This window comes from Tachypleus tridentatus, chromosome 8 (assembly GCF_004210375.1).
Source record: "Tachypleus tridentatus isolate NWPU-2018 chromosome 8, ASM421037v1, whole genome shotgun sequence".
Classification (NCBI taxonomy): domain Eukaryota; kingdom Metazoa; phylum Arthropoda; class Merostomata; order Xiphosura; family Limulidae; genus Tachypleus; species Tachypleus tridentatus.
The window spans coordinates 134035369-134062749 of NC_134832.1; the positions used below are offsets into that span (position 1 = coordinate 134035369).

Below are 27381 nucleotides of genomic sequence, written 5' to 3' on the forward strand. Positions count from 1 at the left end.
AAATACTTGCAAGCCATGCATATCTAACCTAATCACTATCTTGTTGGTACCAGGAATTGGACCCTACACTAGTGTCTCAGTTTGTCTGTCGACAGCATCTCTGACCCTCAGTTACTTGTTACCACAAAATTTCTAAAATAACTGCTATTAGAATCCTAGACTATCATTTACATGTTCTGGAGAAAATGCCCCACAGAAATTAATTTTGGTTGCCTATATTCAGATGTTCCATGGTATCTGGGGCTTTCATGTGCACAATCTGGTGTACTTCCATGTTACAAGTGCCAGTTTAAACCTAACATTGCCTTTATTTTTGGCTGTTAAGACAGGAATACAAAATATTTAACTTTGCTGACTATCTGATTAGTGTTTAAAAACATAGCATTTCACCATTTTAAAAAAAGGCATTTGCATAAAAATTCCCAAGCACAGATTTGGACTTATTTCTTTACTTATTTTTACAGGTGTTGATAGAGTGCAAATACACTTCAATGTCTATAGCAGAAAACTGCCAAAACTTTAGATTACTTGTGCCAATGTTTTCAATTAAATTCAACTAAAACAGGAATAGACAATCAAGAGTGAATGACAGACTGACACTTGACTTTTATGAAAGTCACACTTTTTTACAATAATTTGATCAGCAACAGTAAAAAAAACTTAGGAACATAACCTAAATACACTGAAAATTTTAAGTGCAATTTAGCACAGCCCTGATCACAAACTGGAGAAAATATTAGTTGTCATGATGAAGTTTTAGTCACCTTGATAACCTGATGCCCAAGATCAGTTGAGGCCCGAAATAAATATGGAGTTTTAATGTCTACAGCCTCACTTGTCCAAGGAAAGAGAGTGGTGGACAAATTATTTAATTCTACTAAAATCAATAAGTAAACTGTGAAAGTACTACAATTTCAACACATACCAATGAACAAGTCTGACCCTATTCAACCAAATAACCACTTTTAGAAACAGTATGAGTACATAATGTAACTACTTCTGATAAGTTGCTGATGAGTTTCCTTTCTAAATTATAATTTTTCAGTTTTAATTATAAAATTCATTACAAATTCAGTAATAAAGCTCTAACCCTACTTTTCTCCAACTTTAGTATAATGATTATAACCAGGTATTACTTTATTATGGTAAAAAGTTTCATTTCTTTCAATTACCCAAAAACGAAACTTTTTATAAGAGACTTTGCAAACTTTGGACTCCCTTTAATAATTTGGAATCCCACCCCTTCCAGCAGAAATACCTGAAATTGCATTAACACTAACAAAATTTAAAGATACAAAACACACACAAATTGTTTTACAGTTTTTACTTATATCCATCAGAAATGTCTTTAGCATTTTTTTTTAAACTGGTGGGTAAAAATACTGTTTTTGGCACTAATGTCCAACCTTTAAAATATTACAAAATCATACATATATCACCAGAAAATTGAATTGTTTTATACTAGGCAAAGATGTCATAACACCCATGATTGTACTCTTGCCAGCTTGAAGGCAAAATACAGCTTTCAGGTAATTACCTATGGGTATGCTGCCTAATCACAGTATGTCGGTATGCATATCCTCACAAAAACGGGGCAAGCTTTCAGTAAACAATACAATAATTTCATACACAAAACTAGGTTTTTAATTTAGTATTCTTACAAAGAGTTGTACACAAATGTATGGAATCAAAATACTCATGCAAAGTGCTTTTCATGCTAAAAGTAAAAATACTTTTATTCACATAAATATTTTTATTATTCATTTTCATAACCTCTAAACATTTTTTTTTTTTTAGTAAAATATTTTATGTTCTCCAACCTACCTCTGTACAGATTTGGTCAATTTGCCCAACCTTGTAACTGTCAAAAACTTTTTTCCCCATTCTAAAACTTGTGCACATTGTAACAGACAATTACTTATTATTTACTTTTACCAGCCTAAACTAATATTTTAAATTTATTTGTAATTAACCTCTGACCCTCACTAAATACAACATTAATTTACTATGCCAGGCAGCTTCATGTTAACTATAGATCTAGTTAGAACATTGATGTTTAATTATACAACTGTGCTCAAGCTCAGTGCATGCTTTCATATGCAAAATTTAAGTTTCTTATTATTACATTTTAGTTAATTTTATAACAATAAATGAGAAAAGATATTTTACAACTTACTTATTAAAATATTTAAGATTTTGAACTCATACAATTAAGTCAATGTCAAAACAAGTTTCTAACCTGATGCAATGATGTGATCCCAGAATATAAACTTTTAGAAAATTCAATTATTCAATTTAGAACACAGTATATTTCCATGCACATATAAAATAAAATGTCCTAAAATTTACATAACTTATCTGACTCTAAATAAAACAAAAATGGTTTAAAATAATCATACCAGTAGCAGTATTGAAAGAGCAATTCCACAATCGCTTAGCCCAAGGCCTTTAGACTTCACAGCTGTCACTTAACTAACACCTTTGTTTTCTATTAGTTACAAACACTATGAAAAAGGATGCTTTGTGTAAGGAATGCTGGACAGCATTTGAGTTATTGTTTATATCTCCATGAAACAGCTTTCTTACAACAGTTTAGCTTAAAAAGGAGAAATTTTAAAATGAATAGTATGGACTGAAGAAGTGTCATACAATAGAGTGAAACTTAGCATTCACATGTATACTGAATATGAAATTAAAACTTAAGATATTGAAATTTGAGCTATAAACTTTGCTTCAATTCTAAGTTTATGCACGTACGCAAGTCTATTATACGTATTATAGTAGTTTAATTCAATTTTGAATGTAGCTTTTCAAAATGTTGTGACATGTACTTTGTCCTACCTACCTGTGGCAACAGAGTTAACATCTAATTAACTGATTATTCTCACTAGAGTTAAATAGTTGGAATAATACAAAACAGTACTATCAAAAATGTGAATTCTGATTACTTTCCTGATCCATATAAAGGTAAACTTTAGTTCTGAAACAGTCATTGGGAAAACAGCGATGATGAACTTCAGTGAATGTTGAATCTTACCAAAACATCATAGCATATTTCTCTCAACTCTTTCTCAACTTTTTCACGGTATTCTTTGGCCATTTGCTGTTTTCTTTCACTCCCTTCAGTTTTCTGTTCTATACTGGAAATAACCCTCCAAGAACTTCTTCTCGCCCCGACAACATTCTTATATGCAACAGACAACAAATTTCTCTCTTCGTTGCTTAATTCCACACCCATTTCTGTAACTTGTTTCATTGCTGCTGCCATATCGTCATACCTCTCAGCCTGCTCTGCGAGTTTAGCTCGCTGTACCAGTTCATCTTTATCCATTTTACAAGTTTTATACTGAGACTATAAAGACAGAAATATACTAATTAAAGAATATCTCCCAAATAATCTAGTCCTAACTTTTTAAACTTCATAAAAGTCTGTGACCTAACATTACATTGGCATCAACTAAAGACAATTATTATGCCTTATAAAAATTACTAGGTTGTATGTTTTGAATCACATATTTTGTTAAAAGCTTACTTTATACAACTAAATGGAAAACAAAACTGTTCTTTTATTTTTCCATGGAGGGAGTGCATAAGTTTAAATAATGATTTCTTAAATAAAGTTGTAATTATTAAAAACCTATGCCTTAACCACCCTCATATAACAGTTTCAACCTTTCAAATACTAAGTCACACCATACTAAAATGTTCTCAACTATTATGTCATAAGGTATTATTAAAAGCTTTGCATTTCAATAAGTGCACTCTAAAATGAAATTTCTAATCTACTTTAAAACCCCTCAGCATTTTAAATTTTCCAGTTACATTAACATCGACAACTATTAATTATTCTAAACTGCAATATTAGTTTCATTTTATTTCCTGGTATGTGGTCATAATGGCATAGAGCTGTTTTTATTGCATATAAACTCGCAATAATACAGTTATCTTCAATTAATTGTAAAACACACCGATGATAAAAACAGTGCGTTTAAAATTTTGCACACTGAAAAGACGGTAACTTGTATTAAAATACTACTTTTGGATAACTGAAATAAATTATGTAATAAGGCGCCTCAACATAACAAGACATTTAAGGACAAAATAAAATACTTCTTTTATATATTTTAATATGAAATTTCACTTCAATAAATCGTTATAACGTCAAAGTTTCAGAATTGTTATGCAGTTTCTTAATTTGCAACGTTCATCTTCGAATTTACGTGCACTTTAGTACCGTGCTATCACTAATTATAATTAAGTACTACTTTTTAACAAGCAGTCTGAAGCGCGATACACTTCTGATGCAATACTCCGATATTTTATTTATGTGGGTTCATTCCTACTAACATCTAAAAAAATTGCAGACTACCGTCGGAAAAATGGCGGCAGATATATCAACTTAATGATTAAGACTGAAGTAAAGACTTAAGCCTCAAGTTCAATTTATATTTCTAACGAAGCATTTAGTCAAACCTATTTTTATGTTGAACAGATTTTTGTAATAATTTGAAACCGCTGTAATAAAATTAAGGTATTTATCTAACATATATATATTAAATTATAAGTATGATGCACGCTACTTTCATAATCAATAAATTTACCACACACCCTACTATGCTGTACAGCACTTCTCCCACTTTCTACGGTTTTAGCCGGTTTGGAAAGGTTATAACAACTACGGGGATACCCAAGTAATGACAGAAGTAATGACGTTGGAAGTTGCTTGGTGACAGGTGCAGCGAAATCTAGGCGTAAGTAAATCAAAGTGAATTATTGTGGCGATTACACACTAAACAAATAATACGTAAATAAGTTATCAAATAATAAAGTTTCATTGAAAGGATTGTTTTTTTTTGGTTTTTGAATTAATCACAAAGCTACACAATGGGCTTTCTGTGCTCTGCCCACCACGGGTATCGAAACTCGGGTTTGAGTGTGTAAGTCCGCAGACATACCACTGTGCCACTGGGGGCTTCACTGAAAGGAAGTAATCCTACTTTCTTTTAAACAAAAAGAACGATATAATCTATAAACGCATAACATACATATTTAAATAAATTCACTAATGACAGTAGTGAGCATGTTATGTGTAAAACAGAAATTCATAAATATTTGAACCCCCTTAGTACAGCGGTAAGTCTACAACGCTAAAATCAAGGATTCGATTCCCCTTGATGGGCTTAGCAAATAGCCCGATGTAGCTTTGCTATAACATAAACACACATAAATATCTAAATTATTCACGTGGGAGAAATGCCATAACTAATAGCAGTAAAGCAACTGACAACCTTGCTTTCATTTGTAATTCGTGTTCGCAAGGCAATGGGGGTTTCAATTGATTGATTTTCAATTTCACGCAAAGCTACACGAGGGCTATCTGCGCTAGCCGTCCCTAATTTGGAAGTATAAAACTAGAGGGAAGGCAGCTAGTCATCACCACCCACCACCAACTCTTGGGCTACTCTTTTTACCAGTGAATAGTAGAATTGACTGTAACAATATAACGCACCCACGGCTTAATGGGCTAATATGTTTGGTGTGACAAGGATTCGAGCCTGCGACCCTCAGATTACGAATCGAGTGCCTTAAACACCTGGCCATTCTAGGCCTGGATTTCAATTGAACCGGCTATATTTGTAATGTAAATAATGTATGCTCATATATTAAGCGTTTCATATGAAATGTACGTTTTTCGCTTTGTTGAAGAGAGACTGCGATTAGGATAAGTTAAATACAGTAATTTGACTGTATGGTATTCATCATTGACGAGAGTGCTGTTATTTTCATTTGTCTGTTATGACAAGTTGTATTACAATTGTTTTTGTGTTTCTTTAGAATTCTATGCAAGATGACGTCTTCAAAAGAATTTAGACTACTTTTTTTTGTATGAGATCAAATTTGGAAAAAAATGCAGCTGAGGCCGCTAAAATCATCAATGGAGCTTTTGAACAAAGGGCTACTTCTCAACGGGCTATTCGGCATTGGTTATAAAAATTTTGTTCAGGCGATATGAACCCCGAGGAAGGCCTAAATGGCTCCCGCATGAATTGACAGAAGGGAAGAAACTGGTTAGGAACAAGACTGAATCATTCTTGAAGCGAATCGTTAGCTGCAATGATAACTGGAAGAGATCAAGACAATGGTTAGACACATGTGAATCTTAAAGACATGCGCCGGAACCGCCTTTACACCCAAAAAACGTTATGATGACAGTATGGTAGTATGCAGAGGGAATTATCCATTACTCCTTCCTGCAACCAGGTGAAACAATTACACCACGATCTTACCGCCAACAAACTGATAAAATGCATAATAAATTAACCACCAAACAGCCATGATTGGTAAACAAGTGGACCGATTTTGCTGCAAGGTAACGCCATACTCCATAACTCACAAATCACCATTTCAAAACTGAGAGAATTAAAATATGAAATTTTGGAGCATCCACCATACTCATCTGATCTATCTCCAACTGATAATTACCTTTTCTGAAACTTGGAGCTTTTTTTTTTTCCGGAACGAATAATTTAGGAATCAAAAGACTATTTATCGAAGCCTTTGTTGGGTTTATTGTCTCCCGTTAAGAGAAATGCATTGCAGCAATTGAAGCATATTTCGATTAATAACACTGGTGTTTGTTGAAAATATGGCGCTTTAAATATTACCTATGCAATGCCCAATTCATATGAAACGAACTAATACTTACAGCACAGCTGCTTGTGATACTTGTTTTCACGCAGTTTACATTTTTCTGAGGAGGTATTAGTATTTTTTGGCTTTAAATAGTCGCATGCCCCTTTATGAAGTTGATTTTATTTTGCACAATATCTTTGGCTTTTGATTTCACAAATTAGAACTCCTCTTTCTGCGTACGGACCTGATATATATATATATATTTATATGTTACAGTTTTATAAGACTATGAAGTACGTTCTATTAATAACAACAACGACATTAATAAAATAACACAATATCGTATGTAGCAATTAGTGAAAACCACAGCAGATGGATCAGAGATTAACAATTTTGATATTAGAGAAACTAACTTTGACAAATTCGTGCGTTTTCTTCAACTTGAGACCAAAGAGTATACACGAATGTGTCAAAAGTAGCTTCTCTAATATCAAGATTATTGATAGTTTGTTCTATTTACTATGTTTCTTCACATCTCGTTAGATGTTGTAAAATAATATCTAAATTATTTTCTGCTCTCCAACTACATAACAAATATAAACAAATATAGGTTTGTATCCAGGGCTAACAAACTACAACTGCACTCTTTATGCAGGAATTGCACGGATACGTGTGTTAAAGCAATGCAATAGCCATCCGGATTTTCTTCTTTTCAGGTCATCAGAAGCCAATACGAAGACCTACGTGGCTTAGTCACCCTGTCTCCAGGGAACTCGGTATGGCCAGGTGGGTTAAGGCGTGCGACTCGTAATCCGAGGGTCGCGGGTTCGCATCCCCGTCGCACCAAACACGCTCGCTCTCCCAGCCGCAGGGGCATTATAAAGTGAAGGGCAATTCCACTATTCGTTGATGAAAGAGTAGCCCAATAGTTGGCGGTGGGTGGTGATGACTAGCTGCCTTCCTTCTAGTCTTACACTGCAAAATTATGGACGGCTAGCTCAGATAGCCCTCGAGTAACTTTGCGCGAAATTCAAAAACAAACAAACAAAGCAAACCCTATCTCTAGTGTTGATCTCTACTTTTCAGCTATCAAGAGCGTCCCAAATTCAAAAACAGGTGAACAGCCAAAACCGAGATTTCTTACCTTCGTTCATCATCTTTTTTCAACAGGCCTAGCGCCAACTCAGTTCTAGCATTAACTATAATTTCATCATCTTTTAATAGAGCAAAATAATCTTCACAATTTCTGACTACGCATTTCATTATTAATCTAAGCAACATTTATAAAGCTGTATAATACACTCTGTAAGCTAGTAACCCACCTACATCATTCTATAAAAAATATAGTAATCTAAAGAAAAGGTATAATTTAGCAAACTGATATTCTATCATATCGATAAGCTTTAGACAAACAGACAGAGTGAGGTAGCCAGTAATGTTGGGGTTTTATTCTTTGTATAAATCGAGACAGCTTAGTCTGATATGCGATAAAAAGCATGATCAAGTGACATGTCCGCTTCCTTCCTTATATTGTTACTTCATTTTTTTTCATTAGCCAATCTTACATGACTTTTCTGTTTAGCGATCGTTTCTTGCTAATTCTCGTTCTTTTATTGCCATTATTTTCATTTGATATAAAGAGTAAGATAAAGGATTTGAAATTAAAACACTCGACACTTTTAATTCTAGTAATCTTCGCTCTTGTCTTCCTAATGACGATAGGCCTGCGGACTTATAACACTAGAAACCGGGTTTCGATATCCATGGTGGGCAGAGCACAGATTGCCCAATTTGCAACTTGGTGCTTAACTTCAGATAACCAAATTCCATTGAAGACATAATAAAAAGTATTTCTTTAACAATTTCAAGATCTTTAAGCAATTCTGGTAATTCAATATTTTGTATTAGTAAACACAAATGTTTCTCTGACTATGTCACTCATAAAAGTTAGCGTTGTTCCACATTAAACGAATTTTTGCAGGATGTGTATTTTTTACTTGGTGGTACATTTGAGAAATTCAGCGGACACGTTTTCTAACAAATACAAGGAATTCCAATAGGAGGTAACTTTATTCTAAATGTTATACATTTATATGAATTCGAAACTGAATTCTCATACATAACGAATATTACTGAGAAAAACTGTATTAAAGCTTTACACATCAGTTGTGCTTGTAGATATCTATTGAGAATATTCTTATACCAAATTATCAATATTTTGCTGACCCAATTTGTCCCCATGTGGGACAGTGGTAAGTCTACAGAATAACAACTTTAAAATTCGGGGTCGTTACCCTGCAGTGGACAGAGTAGAAATTGTTTGTTTGTTTTTGAAATTAATTACAAAGCTACACAATGGACTATCTGTGCTCTACCAATCACGGGTATCGAAACCCGGTCTCTAGCGGTGTGAGTCTGTAAACATACCACTCTGCCACTGTGGGTCGACAGAGCTGAAAGCTCATTAATACTTACTAAAATAAAGCATTGAATTCCCAGATCTACTAAAAATCTTGAAGGCGTTGATAACTTTTTAAAAAATATTTTTATCAATTGAAAGATTAGTTTAAAGACTACTATAAAAACAGCTGAAACAACTGTACCAATTTATCTACTAGAATTTACTCTGGAAAATCGATCTATGACTAAAAATAAAGCATACTATCTTGATAAAACATTCAAACTCAAAATTTTCAATAAAATGGACACTTTTAAACCCAAAATTATGATGTTTCTATTTCTAAATTATTCCATATAAATTATGTTGCAATGTTTAATAATTACAGCTTATTACATACAATATAATATTTTCTATATTACAAAACACGGTCCGGCATGGCCAGATGGTTAAGGCGCTCGACTCGTAATCTGAGGGTCACGGGTTTGAATCCTCGTCGCACCAAACATGCTCGCTCTTTCAGCCATGGGGGCATTATAATATTTCGGTCAATCCAACCATTCGTTGGTAAAAGAGTAGCCCAATAGTTGGCGTTGGGTGGTAATGATTAGCCACTTTCCTTCTAGTCTTACACTGCTAATTAAGGGACAGCGAACGTAGTTTTGCGCGAAATTAAAAAACAAACAAACATTACAATAATTTGAACATAGCTTGTAAACTCACTCTCAATTTTTACAAATAAGGGGTTTCCCTATCATATTTTGAACACCAGGTCCATTCAGTTTTACCAAAAGATTCAATGACATTCTTGCAACTAATTAATTATTCAAAAGCTTTACAAAACATTACTTGTTACTACTGTGTGTAAGTTGACATGAAGTAGTAACAGCACAAGTATTAATCCTGACTAACTTGAATTTCAGCTTAATGTCTCAGTTTGACTGAATTCCGCAAGTGAATATGTATTTCAAGATGCCTAAAATGATAACTGAGTTAATTAAGTTTAATTGTTGCTATGTGGCAATGGCCTGGCATGGCCAAACGCGTAAACATCCTCGCCCTCCCAGCCGTGGGGGCGTATAATGTGACGGTCAATCCCACTTTTCGTTGGTAAAAGAGTAGCCCAGGAGTTGGCGGTGGGTGGTGTTGACTAGCTGCCTTCCCTCTAGTCTTACACTGCTAAATTAGGGACGGCTAGCACAGATAGCCCTCGAGTAACTTTGTGCGAAATTCCAAAACAAACAAACAAACTATATGGCAATACCATCATTAATGATAAGTTCATTTAGATTGGACTTGTTGTTGTTGAACACATATCTACAGAATAGGTTATGTGTGATCTACCCACCAGAAGTATGAAAACCCGAATCTTAGAATCGTAAATTATTAATGAGTTACTTGGAGGTGGGGTAATAGATTTGAAAAGTAACCCAAGAGGAATACCAAAGTGATTCATGCCAGTGATGGAGGCAATCTATTATAAGATACATGAGTATTTTGCAATATGTAATGGAAATATACGTATATTACAATATATATGTAGATAGGTAAATGTATTTTTGTGATTTTGCATGCTTAAAATAATTAAGGGGCATCATGTAACATGCAATAATGTATTACACAACACTAAGTAACGTGTGCATATGGACAAAGGATTTGATATTCATGTTAAGACTGTAGTATAAAGCTAATTTAAAAACATAATGCACCTGTTATTTTCAGTAATGCTTGGAAAAGAGTGTTTAAATTTGGCCAGGTAGAGAATTTTATTTAAATATATAATAATAACGAAGAGTCTCACGCTGTGTCTGAAAGAAAGTTTTGTTTTAACTAGTGTTTCTCATAAAAAAAGTCGTGCAACTTGTTTCAGTTGTAGTGAATTAAGATATTCATGAGTGTGAAGTAGCTCGTTACATGTCCACACAGAGTAAAACTAGAGACAGAGTTAGACTAGTGCACCATAGTTCATGATAAGGTAAAGTAAGTGAATTAAGCCAGGGTGAAAGAAGATGGATATATTTGTGTTCAAAATTTCTGTGGAGGACTATGCAGGAACCAAAAGCACTTCAGCATATGCAATAGAACTTTCAATCATAACTGGTAATTTGACTGCTGAATATAATACTGAATAGGTTGGATAACAACTAGAATAAACAAAGAGAAAATATTTTCAAAAAAGCCAGGTAGCACTGTATCCCGCTCTGTATGCGATAAAACTGTTGCTGTTGGACATTTTCAAGAAGATAAAGAATCATCATCAGCTTTTGTAAATGATGGTTTTGCTTATATAAAAATGGTTTAGAAAGGTTATCATCCAGTAAAATGTCTTACATACAACATGCTGCTGATCAGAGTGTATTTGCATCTGAAAAAAGAGAACATTCACGTAGCAAGTAAAAGACATGATGTATAACATGAAAATGATTCACTGACGAAAATAATAACTTTTTGAAGATTTTAGCTGCACAAGAAGTGATATTTAGTGGACACACAGATGAAAATTTGAATTTTGCTCAGTTGCTATGTGTGAGTATTGAGGACATACCTGAGTTCTAAAAATGACAATAATGAATGTCTTAGAAATGAATGTCTCATGAAACCATTAATGAAATACTTTATAAAATGTAGTGCTGAAAAAGATGAAAATTTTTTACAGCAGATAGTTCTGTTAAATTCATCCAGCCTCAGAATACTGCAAAAAATGTTCTTGTTACCATTAAGTAGTTGTTTTCAATGTTCATTAAGACCCTTTCAGAGAACTGGGTGTAAATAAGATTACTTACAGTGTATATACTGAGGGAGCAAGCCCTGATTCTTAGCAACTTTATTGCTAAACAAACGAAGAGACGATAATATTTCAATTGGAACACTGTTCGGTATTTTCTGTTGTACCTTGATAAACAATTTCGGATGCAATTAGAAACCATGTTTGAAGTATTTCGATCACATGATTAAAATGACAAACAAATTAAAAGTTAACAGTAATTATTTGACTGACGATAGCATACCGCTGCTGTGGTAGTTAAAAGTGAAAATCAGAAATTACAGCTACTATAAATAATAGTATTTTTTAAAATTAAAACAAGTACACATAAACAAAATTATCTTTTTTAAATGAAGTAAACAACACTGCATTATTATAACTAAGAAAAAAAAAAGCAGTAATTTTACCTAAAGTGTTTGAGGGCCTAACATTGAGGTTTCAAAAAAGGAATTCTGTTTGATTTGGGTAGGGTAAAGTAAATTTTTGTTACCCGAAGTTGACTTAAGAAAGTTGAAACGTTGTTCTGTATTTTATTTTAATTAAAGTTTTAACACCCATATCAGTCGTCTTGATAATACATTGATTGGTGTAAAACTTTGACACGCATTGACCTCTATGGGATATTGCTGTAACTAGGGTTGGTAATGTAACACGTGGGTTACGCTTGAACTTTAGTGAATAGTGTAATTATGCCGAAATCAAAGCGAAATAAACAAAGTATGTACTATATTTAATAATTCATGTATATATATTTGGTTGAAGAAGTAATTAAAATAGTCAAAACAGTTATTAATAAACACTTATTTTTTTAATTTCAGTTTCTCTTACAAATACAAGGAAGAAAGGGTTAGAATTAAAACAACGCCTTATCGAGGAGGTAGGAATTTAGCATGTTTGTAAAGTAAAAGTTAAAAGTCTAACACTAACAGTCTTTGTTTCGCTATAACTTATAAATAGATACTACTTATTGTTAATGTTGTGGAGGTGAGTTGAGTATTCTATATATGTTTTCACTTCTCACTAAATGATCTAAATCCTTATTTATATCAGTAACATCCTATTCACATCTAGCAACACCCAAGACCTTACTATCATCTGCAAATTTAAGTAATTTATTAACAGTTCATTCAGAGGCAGGTCTCTGATGTATCCCACTTGTGATATTAATCCCATTTGGTTGAACTCTATTTGTAACACCCTTCTGCTTTCTTCCATCAGTGACTCTTCTGTCCAATTTACTAACTTATCTCCCATGCCCATAGAAATAATCTTTTCACAAGCCTTTTATGTGGCAACTTGTTAAAAGCTTTTTGAAAATACAAATGGATCAAATGTACAACCTTACTCTCATTTGCATAACACTAACTTTTTCAAACCATTTTGATTAACCAATAAAACTCAAATGATGCTTTGTGAAGTCATTTAACAAAGTTTAAACAGACTTTCCAATATTTTTCCCACAACTGATATAAGACTAATTGGCCTATAATTACTGTGACAATTTTTATTATTTCCCTTGAAAATATAACTTAATTTAGTTAACTTCCAATTCTGTAGTACTTGCCTACTGCTAAAGGATTGACAAAAAATTATAGTAAGTGTCTCGCATAGCCAGTTTTTAATTTTAGCTTCCTTCAAAATCCTTGGGGAAGTATTATGTGGTCCATAAGCATTATAGTTTTTTAAACTTTCCAATTATTTTTTAACCAGATTGGAATTAATGCAGTTATCTTGTTTGATTTTGTTTCCATTTGTGAACTGTTAAAGATATGGAATACTGCTTAAATATTCATTAGTAAAAACTTAAGAAAAAATTAAAATCTAGCAACCCAGCAATCTCATAATCATCAGATACTTGAATTTCTTTGTCATCCATCAATGATCCTAGCCCTATTTTAACAGTTTTTTTATCCTTAATGTATTTAAATAAGTTTATACTGCCAGTTTTTACATTTTGAGCGAACCTTTTTGATGTTCTAATTTCCTACTTCAATTTTCTTAAACTTCTGTAATCTTTTCATTCCAGTCAATTTCAAGGTTTTAGATATATGATGTGTTTTTTAATTTCTCTTAAAAACATTTTGAACCAACCTGCTTTGTTGGAATATGAAGGAATATGTTTACCTTCAATATGTACAGATTTATTTTTAAAGTTTTCCACATTTATAAGTGTCTCCAAATAACTCGGCTGTCTAATTCACAACAGAATTCATGATGCATCCTTCCAAAATTTGTGTTTTTGAATTTGTAACCAGAATATTATTATACCTTATCCCACATGCAGTAAAACATTGAAGCTAACAGAGCAATGATCACTGCACCCAGATGTTGCTAGTTTCCACCCTTTCCATCATGTTTATATGTGAAGTAAACATTGTGAAATAGTACTCTTTCTAGATAAATAAATAACAAGATAAATGCCTCTGATTTGTTTGTGCTATATTCTGAAGGTAATAGGATGAGAGGATAAAAATTTAAGATTTGGATAAGACAGGTTAGGTTCCAGTTAAGAATTTTATTTTTCTAACAGGATAACTGAATTATGGAATGAGATGATGTTGGCAGTAGTGAAAGTGTTCTTTGCAAGAGTTTAAAAGGGAAATCAATAAAGGGTGTTTTTTTTTATTTTTTCTCAAGAATGGGTGTGCAGGGGACGATATAGACAATGTTTTGGCAAAATATTTTTTATATAATCTATCTTTTTTTTTATTTATTTTTAAAAGACATCTTGAAAGTTTGTTTCGAAGTGAGAACTTTATCATGTCATGAAAATTACTTTAGAAGAGTTTGTTACCAAGTGCAAATCTAATTAGGTAACTTGGTAATTATAGCTTGTATTTTTCAAGATGAGAAATTATGCATTGTTGCAAAACATTTGGCACTTTGTTGCATCATCATGGCATCTCATCAGAAAGAAATGGTTCTATCTTAATAGAACAACTGTCAAACACATTTACAGTCGAATATGTAAGAGACTAAAACTTTTAAAAATATGATTGGAAAATGCAAGACGTGAATTTTTTCTTTTCTGAACACAAAACAAAAATATGATTATTCATGTAAAAAAAACTTAGAACAATTGCTCACAATTGAAACATTGGTTGTCAGTTTCATGCATTACTGCATTGAAATGATATGTTTATAATTTTTCATGAAGTGTGCATCTTATGCTTTATCAGAGTAATGGCAAATTTTTTGCAAAACTGTATTTATGAATAGCAATGAACTTCAAAAGTTTGTTTTAAAGTGAGAGTTGGTGATCATGAAATTGAGACATTGTCCTGTGAAACTGTCCTGGATTTGTGCAAGGACATTCTTGAAGGATAAAATGTTTTCTTTTTTGTGTAGTTTTTTTAATAATTAACTGGCAAAAGACAAGGTACTTTTGTTTAAATCATGATGTAATTATTGCTTTGTATTGTATGTGTTTAAATTCTTATCTGATATACTTCTGCATCGTCTGTTTAACTAAAGAATGTGATTTGTATCAAATGTCATTTATAGTAGATTATTAAGTTAGTAATCTATCTTGAGTTATAGTGGTGTTGGAGTTGGGTCATGTTTCATTTGGCTTTTCCCAAAATACATGTTTTGGCCTTATGGAAAGATACATATTATAAGGAGAAAAAAAGTTTCATTTGAAGGTGTGGAAGTAAAATATTTAATTCAGGGTTAGGTAAAAAGTATTTTGGCCTTACTGAGAGATACATTATCAGGAAGAAAAAAGTTTCATTTGAAGTGTTTGGAAGTAAAATATTTAATTTAGGACTAGGTAAAACTTTTTTGCATCATAGTTTTACTTCAAGATCAGTGGCATGAACACTCAAGAGGCCTTATTGATCTAATTTTCTATATTATTTATTATTTGTTATGTTCTATACTTTACTCCTAGCTAGTTAGTAGCAATTAATTTAATAACATTAGATTATTAGCTATAAAATTCAAAAGACAATTGCAAACTATAAATCACTTAAATGAACTAGCAGTAATACTATATGCAAAACCGGCTCGTTTGGGTTGAGAAAATATTTTACATAGAAGAGCGAACAACATTTCGACCTTCTTTGGTCATCGTCAGGTTCATAAAGAAAGAAAGAGGTAACTGATCGGAAGCTGACCACATGTTTGGAAGGGATTGTGTAACTGAGTTTCAGAATGTAGAGGGTGGTGTTAGATTTTTGAATATATAATTTTATTTTATTATATTTAATATAGGTATAAAGGCATCCCTTTATATTGGTTTATTTTGGGTTTAAGTTGTTGTATAAGTAAGGCTTCTTTATTGACATCCAACAGCCAAACTTCCCAGGTAAAATTAAAAAATTTATTTTCCAGAAATGCCTAAAAACAACATCTTAAACGATTTTTTCAAAGAATTTTCTCACAAAACTATCAACATAATTTCTCAAAACAGAAAGCTAAAAAACAAGCTTACAAAAAGAGACATTAATTCCAATAAAAACCTAAAACAAGACAAAAACATAAAAATTCTAAAAGCAGATAAAGGTAACGCTATAGTCATAATGAACACGAATGAATACATCCAAAAAAATGAAGAACATCCTATCAGACACGAACAAATTTAAACCAATACACACAAATCCAACAAAGACACACAAGACACAACTAAACAAAATACTACTAAAAATGAAAAAAGCCAACACAATTTCACAAACACTTTATTCCTACCTTCGTAAAACTGACTCATGCACACTGCAAATATACGGCATCCCCAAACCTCATAAACCAGATTGTCCATTACGACCAATAAAGTCCACATATGAATCGTTTAATTACAATCTTGGTAAATACATAGCATGGGCATTCTCCAAATATGTAACATCAGCCAGCTCATTCATCAAAGACTTTTAATTTCAAGTCTAATCTAAATCAACTTAATCATAAAGCCTTAATGGCCAGTTTCAATGTTATATCCCTCTTTACAGAAGTTCCAACCACTGAAGCCTGCAAGATAGCGTTAGAACTCTATATCCATGACCCTAACCCAACTATAGACATTCCCAGCAACCAATTAGCAACCCTTATTGAATTCACCACGATAAAGACAAACTTCATGTTCAACAAGTACAACTATATACAAACAAATGGCCTAAGCAAGGGCAACCCAGTATCACCAGTTCTAGCCAATATTTTTATGACACAAGTTGAAACACAAACAATTAACACAGCATTACATCCACCACTATACTAGTACAGATAAGTAGATGACACGATTGCGGGATTCAGATCTACAGAACACATACTTAATTTTTTCAATCACATTAACTCTATACATCCCAACATTAACTTCACATGTGAACAGGAAAAAAGCAATCAAATATCATTTCTTAACCTCAAAATTACAAGAACCGACACACAATTCAAAACAGAAATCCACCGAAAAATCACCCATACTGGACTATACATTACTTGGGACTCAGCACATGAAACAAAACAAAAACTCAACATACTAAGAAACGAAATAAACACAGCCATAAAACTATGCTCACCAGATAAAATTAACAATAAATTGGACAAAATAAAACAATACTTCATCAACATCAACAAGTTTCCTCCACAAACCGTAGAAAACATTATACGCACACACCGAGACAGAAAGCAAAATCACGAAACCATACACTGTTGCATACCATATATTCCCGACATCAGCAGACAAATAACCAACATTTGGCAAAAACTAGTAACAAAATATGACATTCCAGTTAATACCAAATTTATTCAAAAACCAGGCACAAAACTGAGGTCTATACTATGTAAAAACTACACTGACAAACACCACACCAACATTATTTATAAAATACAATGTGATAACTGCCACAACTTCTATATTGGATAAAGAAGTAGAAAAATGGAAACCAGATTCAAAGAACACAAAAAGTCACCTTCACACGTTTTCGAACATTGCAAGTCAAATAAACACAACATAACAATATAAAACACTCAAATACTAAATAAAGAAAGAAACATAAACAAATGCAAAATTAAAGAAGCCTTACTTATACAACAACTTAAACCCAAAATAAACCAATATAAATGGATGCTTTTATACCTATATGAAATGTAATAAAATAGAATTATATGTTCAAACATCTAACACTCAATTACACAACCCCTTTCAAACATGTGGTCAGCTTCTGGTCAGTTACCTCTTTCTTTCTTTGTGAACCTGACGATGACGGAAGAAGGTCGAAACATTGTTCGCTCTTCTACGTAAAATATTTTCTCAACATCACTGATTAGCGGTAAACCTTCATTGTGAAAGTTTACTGATAACTTGTTTGTGAAGTGTTGGATTAATTATATTTTATGTTTACTGTAAAAACATATCACTGCTACTTTAACACAGTTTGTGTAATGAATTAAACATGTTTTTGTTTTTATGCAGAGTATATATCTGAATCAAATTTAAGGTTTCAAAATAATAGTTTGTAATTTTACAGATAGAAGGAAATGAAATTTTTAATATAATGCAAAAAAAAAACGCAAAAAATTGTTCAAATGAGTTTGGTACTAAAATGTTATTTCAATGATTCACTGGAAAAAAAAACTCTGTAGAAAGGTCAATCAGGGATACTGAGAATTTTTCAACCAAGAACACTAATAATGATACCAAAGCAGTAATTTAAAATGTTGTATTGAACACAATACAGACTTTTCATGTTGATATTTTAACACCTGTATAATTTAGATCAAGGTTGTTGTGATTTTGCAGATACAAAAGTGTGTCAACAATTATGCTCACGTGTTTGTTTTCTCTGTTCAAAACATGAGAAACAGTAAATTAAGAGATGTTCGGCAAGAATGGAAACACAGCAGGTAAGTGTTTTAATAACATCAAAGAAAGAGAAACATATAACATTTCAGTCAGATTAACTTTTGCTTAATTGAATGTGAAATTTAATGTTTTTACATCATAGTAGGCTTATCATGCCACCTACTAGAAGGATGAAACAAAATATTTTTGTTGTTTATGGGGGTTTTAAAGTGTTTTTCTTATAAATTACTAGCTTTAACTAGAAAGGTACTATTGAAATTAGATATTGGAGTTCATTTTGGATTGTTTTTTTTTAATTATTAGCTTACCACTCACTTTTCCTTTGACCACAGGCTAACGAAAAAAAAAGCAAGTTAAATTAGGTTAAAAAAAGGGTTTGTAAACCAATTGTTATAATAACCAAGCAGAAGTATTTGTAATTTGTTAAAAATAAAATAATTAATGATATATAGTAAAGAAATGTCAGGATTGTAGTAAATAATATCTATAATAGTGGAGATTCTGCTTGTTAATCTCTCATATCTTTTTTTGTCAGATTTTTTTTTGGAAAAAACAAGGTAATGGCTCTTGCCCTAGGGCACAAACCAGAGGATGAATACCAAGATAACTTGCATCTTATTAGTAAACATTTGAGAGGCCAATGTGGCTTATTGTTTACAAATAAAAACAAAGAAGAAGTTTTAAGGTAAATGTTAATATCAACCTTTGTATATATAATATTTTAATTTAAAAATAAAGAATTTTTCACTCTGTTGAATAATAATTTCTACAGCTAGTGTTAATATGGCTAGGCTTAAGACTTGCATTAATAGTGTTCCTAATGGTGTCTTTCTGAGAAAGATTAAGGGGAATATATGTGGCATGTGTGTGTTTTGTTTGTATTTTGGTGTGTATATGTACTGTTTTGCTACATGAAATGTGTGCTGTGGTTGATTGACTTGCTTAAGTTTGTTAAAGCAATATTTCTTGAATTAAATATGCTATGTATGTTACAGTTCTTAATGTAGTTTATATAATGTATAAATATATGTGTGTGTGTGTGCTTCTAAGCACAATGAATTTACATATTCAGGAATTTTTTAGACATAATAATAAGTAATTTTTTTATGAAGTTACATAATTTAGCACCTTATTTTAAACATGTTTAGTTTATTTTCTAAATGTAGTCTGTCATGTACTGGCATTTTTATTAGCTGGTTCAGTGACTACACAGTAAGTGATTATGCACGAGCAGGAAATGTAGCTACAGATACAGTGGTTTTGGATGAAGGTCCCCTCAAGCAGTTTCCTCACTCTCTAGAACAACATCTACGACAATTAGGCATGCCTACTAGTCTCCAGAAAGGTAGTTTTACTGATATTGTTATATGCATGCTATTTTCTTACTTATATCAAAAGAAAGAGAGAGAAAAAACAAAGAACACATGATGAAAAAAAGGCCACTCTTTTTTAATGTTAATAAAAGAACTTAAATTAATGAAACTGGAATATAGTATGATCTCTTTAATATAAACATTATTATACCTTAATAACCTGTGCATTCAGTGTATTTAAAATGTTGTGCATTCTATGTGTTATATTGCCAGAAATATTAACGTATCTTGTACAAACTGCATTTTTTACTTCTAGTGTAGTGTATGTCAGAGAACAATTGAATCTGGATTTGATCTTCATTATACTCTTTGTGAATATACACCTTTTCATTCAACTACCTCTAAAAACTGTGGGTATATTTAATGTCATTAGATGAATTATGTTTTACAGCATAAACACTTGTTGGATATGATCAGTTTTCTTGATGCTTATTTTCTACATCTAAAGGTAAAGCTAGGTTATTTCTTAGCTGTTTAAAATCTCTATCAATTATTTATAAAAAGATGTGTTGTAGAGGAATCCTAAAAATGTATGTGAATTCCATCTTTCCCTTTTGCATTACAATCTGGTTTGGTTTATTGATTATTACAAAGATGAATGTGCTTTTGAAAGGAAAAAAATTGACCACTTGAACAAAATTCTGTGGACTAGCATATCTATAAAATAGTTGAAAGTTAATGATTGTGACAATTGGATATAGTGATTTTCATTAAAAATAGTTAGGTGTGAAATAGTTTCATCAGATTCTTCTAAGACTTGTTATATTTTTGAGTCTTTGAGCTATAGGTTTCATGACAAATTGTATATCACTTCAAAGTTTTAAAAATGTTTCAGCTTTTAACTCTTAAATTCTTAATAGTTTTCAAGGAGAAAGTACAGATTTGTTATAGTTTTATTATTATATCTTTTTGTAATTGACTTTTAAGTCTATAAAGTTAGAGAGCTGGAGCCAAAAAGTTGGGTTAAATGTACCTGTAATTAATTTCTGCTAAGGTGTGTGAGTAAATCAAATCAAAACCAGGTAACTAAAATGTATGTAACATGTCTACATATTACTATATATATTTGAGAATGATAGTTTTTGCAAAAGTGCAGGAATCTTATGAATTATTCCTGTTATAGATGTGTTTTCCTCAGTAAAGTATTGAGACATTATATTTGACGTTGAGTTCACTTTTTTTATATCCTATTAGTTGAGGCTTGATGCATTTAAAAGCCTCTGTTGTAATAGAAATTATATTGGTAAATGAAATACACAATGAGCTTTATCAGTTCTTCTATTTTTTATGTATTTTCTTTCACCTTACTTTATTACACATTATATTTACTTGTTAATCATTTTGGCATAGTATGACCAAGTAATGTAAGAAACAGAACAGATTTTATATGAAATTCTCTGTGCTTGTTCATTAGTGTACCAAATGTTTAAATTTTATATTAAGAGTTGCAAAGACCATGTGCTTATTTTCCTTAAAATGGTAAATTGTGATAAAAAAGATGTTTGGATTTTATAATAAGAGTTGCAAAAATCATGCTTGTTTTTATCTCTGAGCAAGATAAATTGTGGTGAAACAGTTTCTCTCTTAAATATTTTTATAAGAATTAACCAAATTATTTGCACTCGTGTATGTAAATATATTAATATTAAATATTGCTGTATTGAACTCAGGTGTGGTGACTCTTATAAAAGACTATCAAGTATGTAAAGAAGGTGAAATCTTGACCCCAGAGCAGGCCAGATTGCTAGTGAGTATGTTATTAATATGATTGCACAAAATGAAATTCACTTTAAAAGAAATAGTATCAATTTCATTTAGTAAAGTTTAATTTTAATTTGAATTTCATCCAAAGGAAAATCAATTAAAGATAGGAAAAAAAGGACATTTTATTATTCAAAACAGACAGAATTAAACACCGCTTGCCTTTTCGTGAATAGATCTCACTCTGTCAAAGTGACTGGATCTCAAGCTCTGTATGTCCCTACCTTCCCATAATTCTCCATATGACTTGTGCATGTGTTAGATATTGCTGAAGCTTTACTTTCCAGCCTAAAATCAGATTTGTTTACAGATAGTCATATTATTTACATTGTTAGCTCTGTTTAGTATGATTTCAAACTTTTACTGTAAACCCTGATATTAAAACTTCCGCTAATTTGATGGCTTCTTGTCCTTCAGCTGAGTCCTTATTTTCTTATTTGTTTAATAGTGTACATTTGGATTCTATGGTTGCTTGTTGGCTCTGATTGATCGGTGTTTATAGGCCATGCACACTGAATCACATGTGATTTCCTTGGTGGAATTTCCCATTCAGGTCAATACCAGTTTCATGAAATATCCTTACTTCTTGTTGATGACTAAAGCTGGTCTTTTGTCCAGGCCACTTTGCCCCTGTTTGCAAGAATTTGTGTTATCGACTAACTATATATGATAACATTTTTACTGACTTTCTTAGGCCATATTCTTTTTCACTGCATTCCATAGAATCCAATATGTCAATAACTTCTGGATCAAGAAATTTCTGTATCTTCTTATGGATACAAAAGGAATAGGTCACTCATTGTTTTATCCTTGTCTTGTTCTTTTAAAGATGACAATGGAATGGAGACCAGTAATAGGTTTATACTTACTAAGTCCTTGTTTCTAAATGGAAAAAATAAGATTATTAGCATTTCTTCAACAAAATCAGCATATGATCATACTGGATTTGCAAAATGCCCATCTACACTTCTGTATTCACCAGTCATCTCATCAATGCCTCAGCTTTTTCCATTAGGAAGTAGTTTGTCAATCTTGAGCACTTCACTGTGGTCTAGCCTCAGCTTCATACTTGTTTGGTTTAGTGGTTAGAGCCTTTTGCAAGTCTTCTGCACTCACTTTATATAGATTTTCTTTCTCACAAGGTTGACTAGATATTTCATCCACCCAGTCTCAGGCACATACAAGGTTGACTACCCAGTGGGCCATATCTTTTGAGTGGACCATTCACATTTACAAATTCCAGCAATTCCTGTTAATTATCTTGTTCATCTGGGATTCTGGGTGAACACTGTTCATGTGACTCTTCAATCTTCCCCTCTGGCTCTGAGCTTTAGAGTTGAGAGCATCCAATCTTCTTTGTGCTACACATACAGCCAAAAACACCATCTTTGTTTTAGGTACTGTGGCTTTCTTATTCATTATCATTCCTTTGGGACAAGTTCATAGGTGTTCTTTTATTTGAGATTTTGTCTTTGAGATATGAGCTGCAACCCCTTATCTCTACCTCTTTTTCCTTGCACACTCTTGCTTCTCCAGTTTTGGTTGGAGTAGGGATAGACTGCTTCTTTTCTCCCCGGCTGATAGCTACTCGTCTTTTCACCAATGCACCTTTGTCAAGTTGGGGTGTAATTTTTCAGGAAATCAACACGTATCTGGTATTTAGATCCATTTCAAGGTAGTATCTCATCTACATTTTCTTAAATTCTGGGATGTTCATCAAGCATGTGATGGATTATTACCAACTCTCTCCACCACAAATCTGTGTCACTAAATATAAACAAATCCACAGCAGTGTCTTATATTTATTGTCATGGAGTCACTTGTTATCATACCATGTCAATTGACTGCTTCTCTGTTACCATGGTTTTAATTACCCAGTGTTCATCTTTTTCCTTTGTGTGTGATAATCTTATCTGTTTTTGCTCTTCATCCCAGATCCTTTTGTTCTGGTATTCATCAAGATCTGTGTTCTTCTCATAGCCTTCTTTTTGCAAGCACAACCACGGTTTCAACTTCATGCATGTTACTTCTCTAGAAAGATCTTTTTCCTCTTTGTTATCCTTAAACCTTCATCTTCTACTCTGAGGTTTAACACTTGCATTTTCACAGTTGGTTGTTGTCTGGTTCTTTGCAAAACATGCAGGAATTTTGTCTCATGTTGTATGTATGTTTTGCCACTATTCTTCCTTAGCAATCTACCAATGCCTTAAGCTTTTTTTGTCATTCTCTTATTTCCTGTCTTTCTAGCACGTATCTCCAGGTGAAATCCTTTTTCTCATATCTTCTTTGTGAAATATGCCTATCTGCCTCCTATATTCTGGTTAGAAATCTTTTTTTTTTTATCAGCCACCTTTTGATGCTGTGTGAACACCTTTACTATTGTGTATCTGTTTACCTACAACAGAAATTTCAGGTTTGTCCAATCAGGTTCTACATTTGGTGGTATCCTGGTAACAATACAATTTTAAAAAAATATTTTGTATGCTGATATATGTACGACTGAACATGTTTTAAAATGTTACTTGCACCATCTTGCTATCGTTTCAGCTTTGTGATTCCACTTTCATTCATTTTACTTTTGTGTAGGTGGAAGCATTAACAGGTAACTTTACTTAACAATTAAAAAACAAAAACACTTCTGCTGTCTCTTTTGATAGCTAGAATATCTGTGTGTGGTTTGGAAGTCTACTCAGGACTTGCATATGTTCATACATAATTCTACATTGGTCTTTACCCATATGACCCTTTATGCTAGTAATATGTCTAACAGAGCTCTTAGGATACAGTTATGAATGTTCACACGATCTGTCAGATGGATGACATTGTTATCCTTATTTTCCTTTACAGTATTTCTGTTGTGCTATTCTTGAGTTGTTAAGCCAATCCTCAACCTTGCCTATTCATATTTAATCTTTTTGTGCTTGCCAACCAGACCTGTTAGTTATTTAACTCGTATTTGTTTGGTGGTATTTTCTGTATGGATGTAGCATGTTATTACACCATGAGAATTTGTTAAATTTTCTTTTACTAAAAGATAAAATGATCTGTTCTCTACTGAGAATCTTCCATAATAAACAGAAACTTCTTACTTGGTAATGCCACTCCTGGTTATACCTCTCATAGATATGTGGTTATCCATATAGTAATGACCACCTATTTAGTAGTCTGTTCCTCTTATTCAAATGCAGATTTGGTCCTTCTTATATAGCTGGGTTTAAATTCTGTTTGTTTTTTTTCATTTCTCGTGCTTGATGCCACTAGCTATTAATAGAATATTTTAAATTATGTAATTTCTGCCTTCTTTTCATTGTGGGTAGCAAACTGTTTCAGAGGTGATTCTGCCTCTTATGAATTTTATATTTCAAGAATTAAAACGAATATCAAACAGTTACTATCTCTGAAACACATTTCTATCAACATTTCTACAACTATAAGGCTTGCAGTTTCACATCATGGCTGTGGATTTAGGCTGGAAGGCAGTGCTTAAGTAATTCACTGATGCATGTTCAACTTAGTCACATAGCAGGTGAAAGAATAGAGTACTGTGGGTATGTATGATGCACTGCATCAAGGATGTTCAAAACATTCCTGTGATATTGAGAGTTGAATTCTAGTGAAAGATGAGGCAGACTGTGTTTCAGATGTATATAGTTGTTTGGAATTCACTTTTCATTTTGAAAATGTAAAAATTAGAATTCATAAAAGACTGTTGATACTTTTTGACTTTTAGAAACTTCTTGAAATCCAGATGGCTGACTTTAAGATATCTGTTGAATGTATGTGGTCTAATGATGGATCTTTTGAAGATTTCATTGAGAGAGAACAACCACTAGAAGCAATGAAGGAACAGAGGAAGCGAAAGCATAAACAGGAATCTACAAAAAAGGAGATGAAACACAAAAAGACAAAGTCTTCAAAACCAATCAGCCAAGGTTCTACTGATGATGAAAGAATGGAAAGTGGTGATGATGAATGTTGAATGCAGTGAGATCACAGAAGTTAAATACATAAATGTTAGGAGTCAAATCATTTTTTGCCATTATAGGTTTCAGCATTTCTTCTCAGAGCCACTATACTGAAACTTGAATTTTATTTTTTTATGACATGACTATTTGTAACTGATCTGATTATGCCTATTCTTATGAACTGTTTCTATCGTAACTTTCCTGTTACATAGAAAATAATGAAAAGCTTTGAAATTTTTAATTTTGTTAACCACTGTACATACATAAGATTTTAAATAAATTTATTGTAAAATTTCCTCTTAAACTGAGTTGGGTTGCAACATTCATTTGTGTATTACACCTGAAGACATCAACTTCAGTTGTTATAAGAAAAGTTTGATCACTTGAATTATATCAATATATAATGTTAAAAACTAGTCTTTAGACAGAATTTGTATAATCAGTTACATCTCGTCATGTTTCACATTGAACTCTTCACACCAAATAACTTGTATAGCACATAATGAAGGGTGTCCATTGAGATGCATGCCACCCTTCCACACCACCCCATTGAAAAGCTGTACCCCCAGCAACTTTCCACCATCTTTAATAGTTTTATTTTTAAAATTATATACATTGTGACTTCCACTGACCTGTGTGTGGGTGGGGAGGAAAAACTTTTGTTCCTTTAAGTTCAACTACATTTTATGTTCTCAGTTTCGTTCATCAAGATGGCTAACCTAATCATATGAGTGCTACATCAGTGATGTATCATAACCTTACCACACCTACCAGCTCGACTTATGCATCACTGTCAATGTTATTCGATTATTGTTTAATGAGTAAGTTGACCACACAGACCAGAACTGATGAAAAATTGGCAAATAAACACATTATCGTTAATCCATAGCTAAGCAAAACCTTTAATGGTTTGAATGCCTTAGATTATCAGTTGAGTACACCCACCTTTAATAGTTTACATAATTACCCCAATTTCTGAAAAGATTTGGCCAACTTGGGACTAACTGAAATTTCTTTATATTATTTTGTAATGTTAGTTAAAGTTGATAAAAATGTTAATATTCTACACAATTTTAAATGTAACCAATAACATGAAAACTTAAACTGTGTATGACATTATTTCAAATAAAGGATATTTGCACTTTCTACTTCAAGAGCTTTATGGTGCATGACATAGATGTATTTTACCATAAGATGGGAACATGTAGCTAAGACTTCCTGTGTTAAATACAGAAAGTAGAAGACTGGAAAATTCACAAGGTATAAATGCAGTTGCTCTAATACCTCAGAACTTATTTACACATTATTTATTAACTTACTGGAATTTAATTAAAAGTAAGACCTGGTTCACCTTAATGTGTGTGACATCCTCAGTACACTCAATCTAACAAAACTTGAAGTCAGAGTATTTGTCTGCATCAAGGAGCATATGGGTTGGTACATTTATTATTTGTCTGTTATTAAACACAATGACAATTTGTGGTGTGTCTGCTGTTTGTATTGAAATTTGGTTTTTAGCATTATAAGTGTTCAGAGTTATCACTGAGTGTCAAATAGTGAGAATTAGTTAGGCATAATTAACTAATGACTGATTATTAATTGGTTATTGACAGCAATGTAATTATAAATTAAATAATTCCACGTAATTAATGATTCGATGAATCTTATTGATTGTTTTTATAATTTTTATT

General features: G+C 32.3%; 2 protein-coding genes across 8 annotated transcripts in view; one reads left to right on the forward strand and one right to left on the reverse strand.

Annotated features, from left to right (window-relative positions):
- LOC143223545 (14-3-3 protein zeta-like) overlaps nucleotides 1-4728 on the reverse strand; it is a 29497-nt gene extending 24769 nt beyond the window's left edge. Inside the window, exons 1-2 of one of the 2 annotated variants that reach the window (XM_076451638.1) lie at nucleotides 4609-4728; nucleotides 3038-3352 (exon numbers count right to left, since the gene is read on the reverse strand). In XM_076451638.1, coding sequence (XP_076307753.1) covers nucleotides 3038-3331 — 294 coding nt within the window. In that variant the 5' untranslated portion in view covers nucleotides 3332-3352; nucleotides 4609-4728. Of the gene's footprint in view, nucleotides 1-3037; nucleotides 3353-4580 lie in introns of both variants that reach the window. The other variant, XM_076451637.1, reaches the window with a different exon arrangement.
- A 7641-nt stretch (nucleotides 4729-12369) lies between these two features.
- LOC143223546 (mRNA turnover protein 4 homolog) lies at nucleotides 12370-25994 on the forward strand. 6 transcript variants are annotated; one of them, XM_076451639.1, is made up of 7 exons: nucleotides 12373-12512; nucleotides 12614-12672; nucleotides 18511-18632; nucleotides 19127-19276; nucleotides 19785-19936; nucleotides 21635-21711; nucleotides 25456-25994. In XM_076451639.1, the coding sequence occupies exons 1-7, from the start codon at nucleotides 12485-12487 to the stop codon at nucleotides 25702-25704; spliced, it is 837 nt and encodes a 278-aa protein (XP_076307754.1). In that variant the 5' UTR covers nucleotides 12373-12484; the 3' UTR covers nucleotides 25705-25994. The 6 variants fall into 6 exon arrangements, with proteins under 6 accessions (XP_076307756.1, XP_076307760.1, XP_076307754.1 ...); XM_076451640.1 differs by having other exon boundaries at nucleotides 12375-12512; nucleotides 18529-18632; XM_076451641.1 differs by lacking the exon at nucleotides 19127-19276 and having other exon boundaries at nucleotides 12370-12512.
- Nucleotides 25995-27381: the final 1387 nt, after the last annotated feature.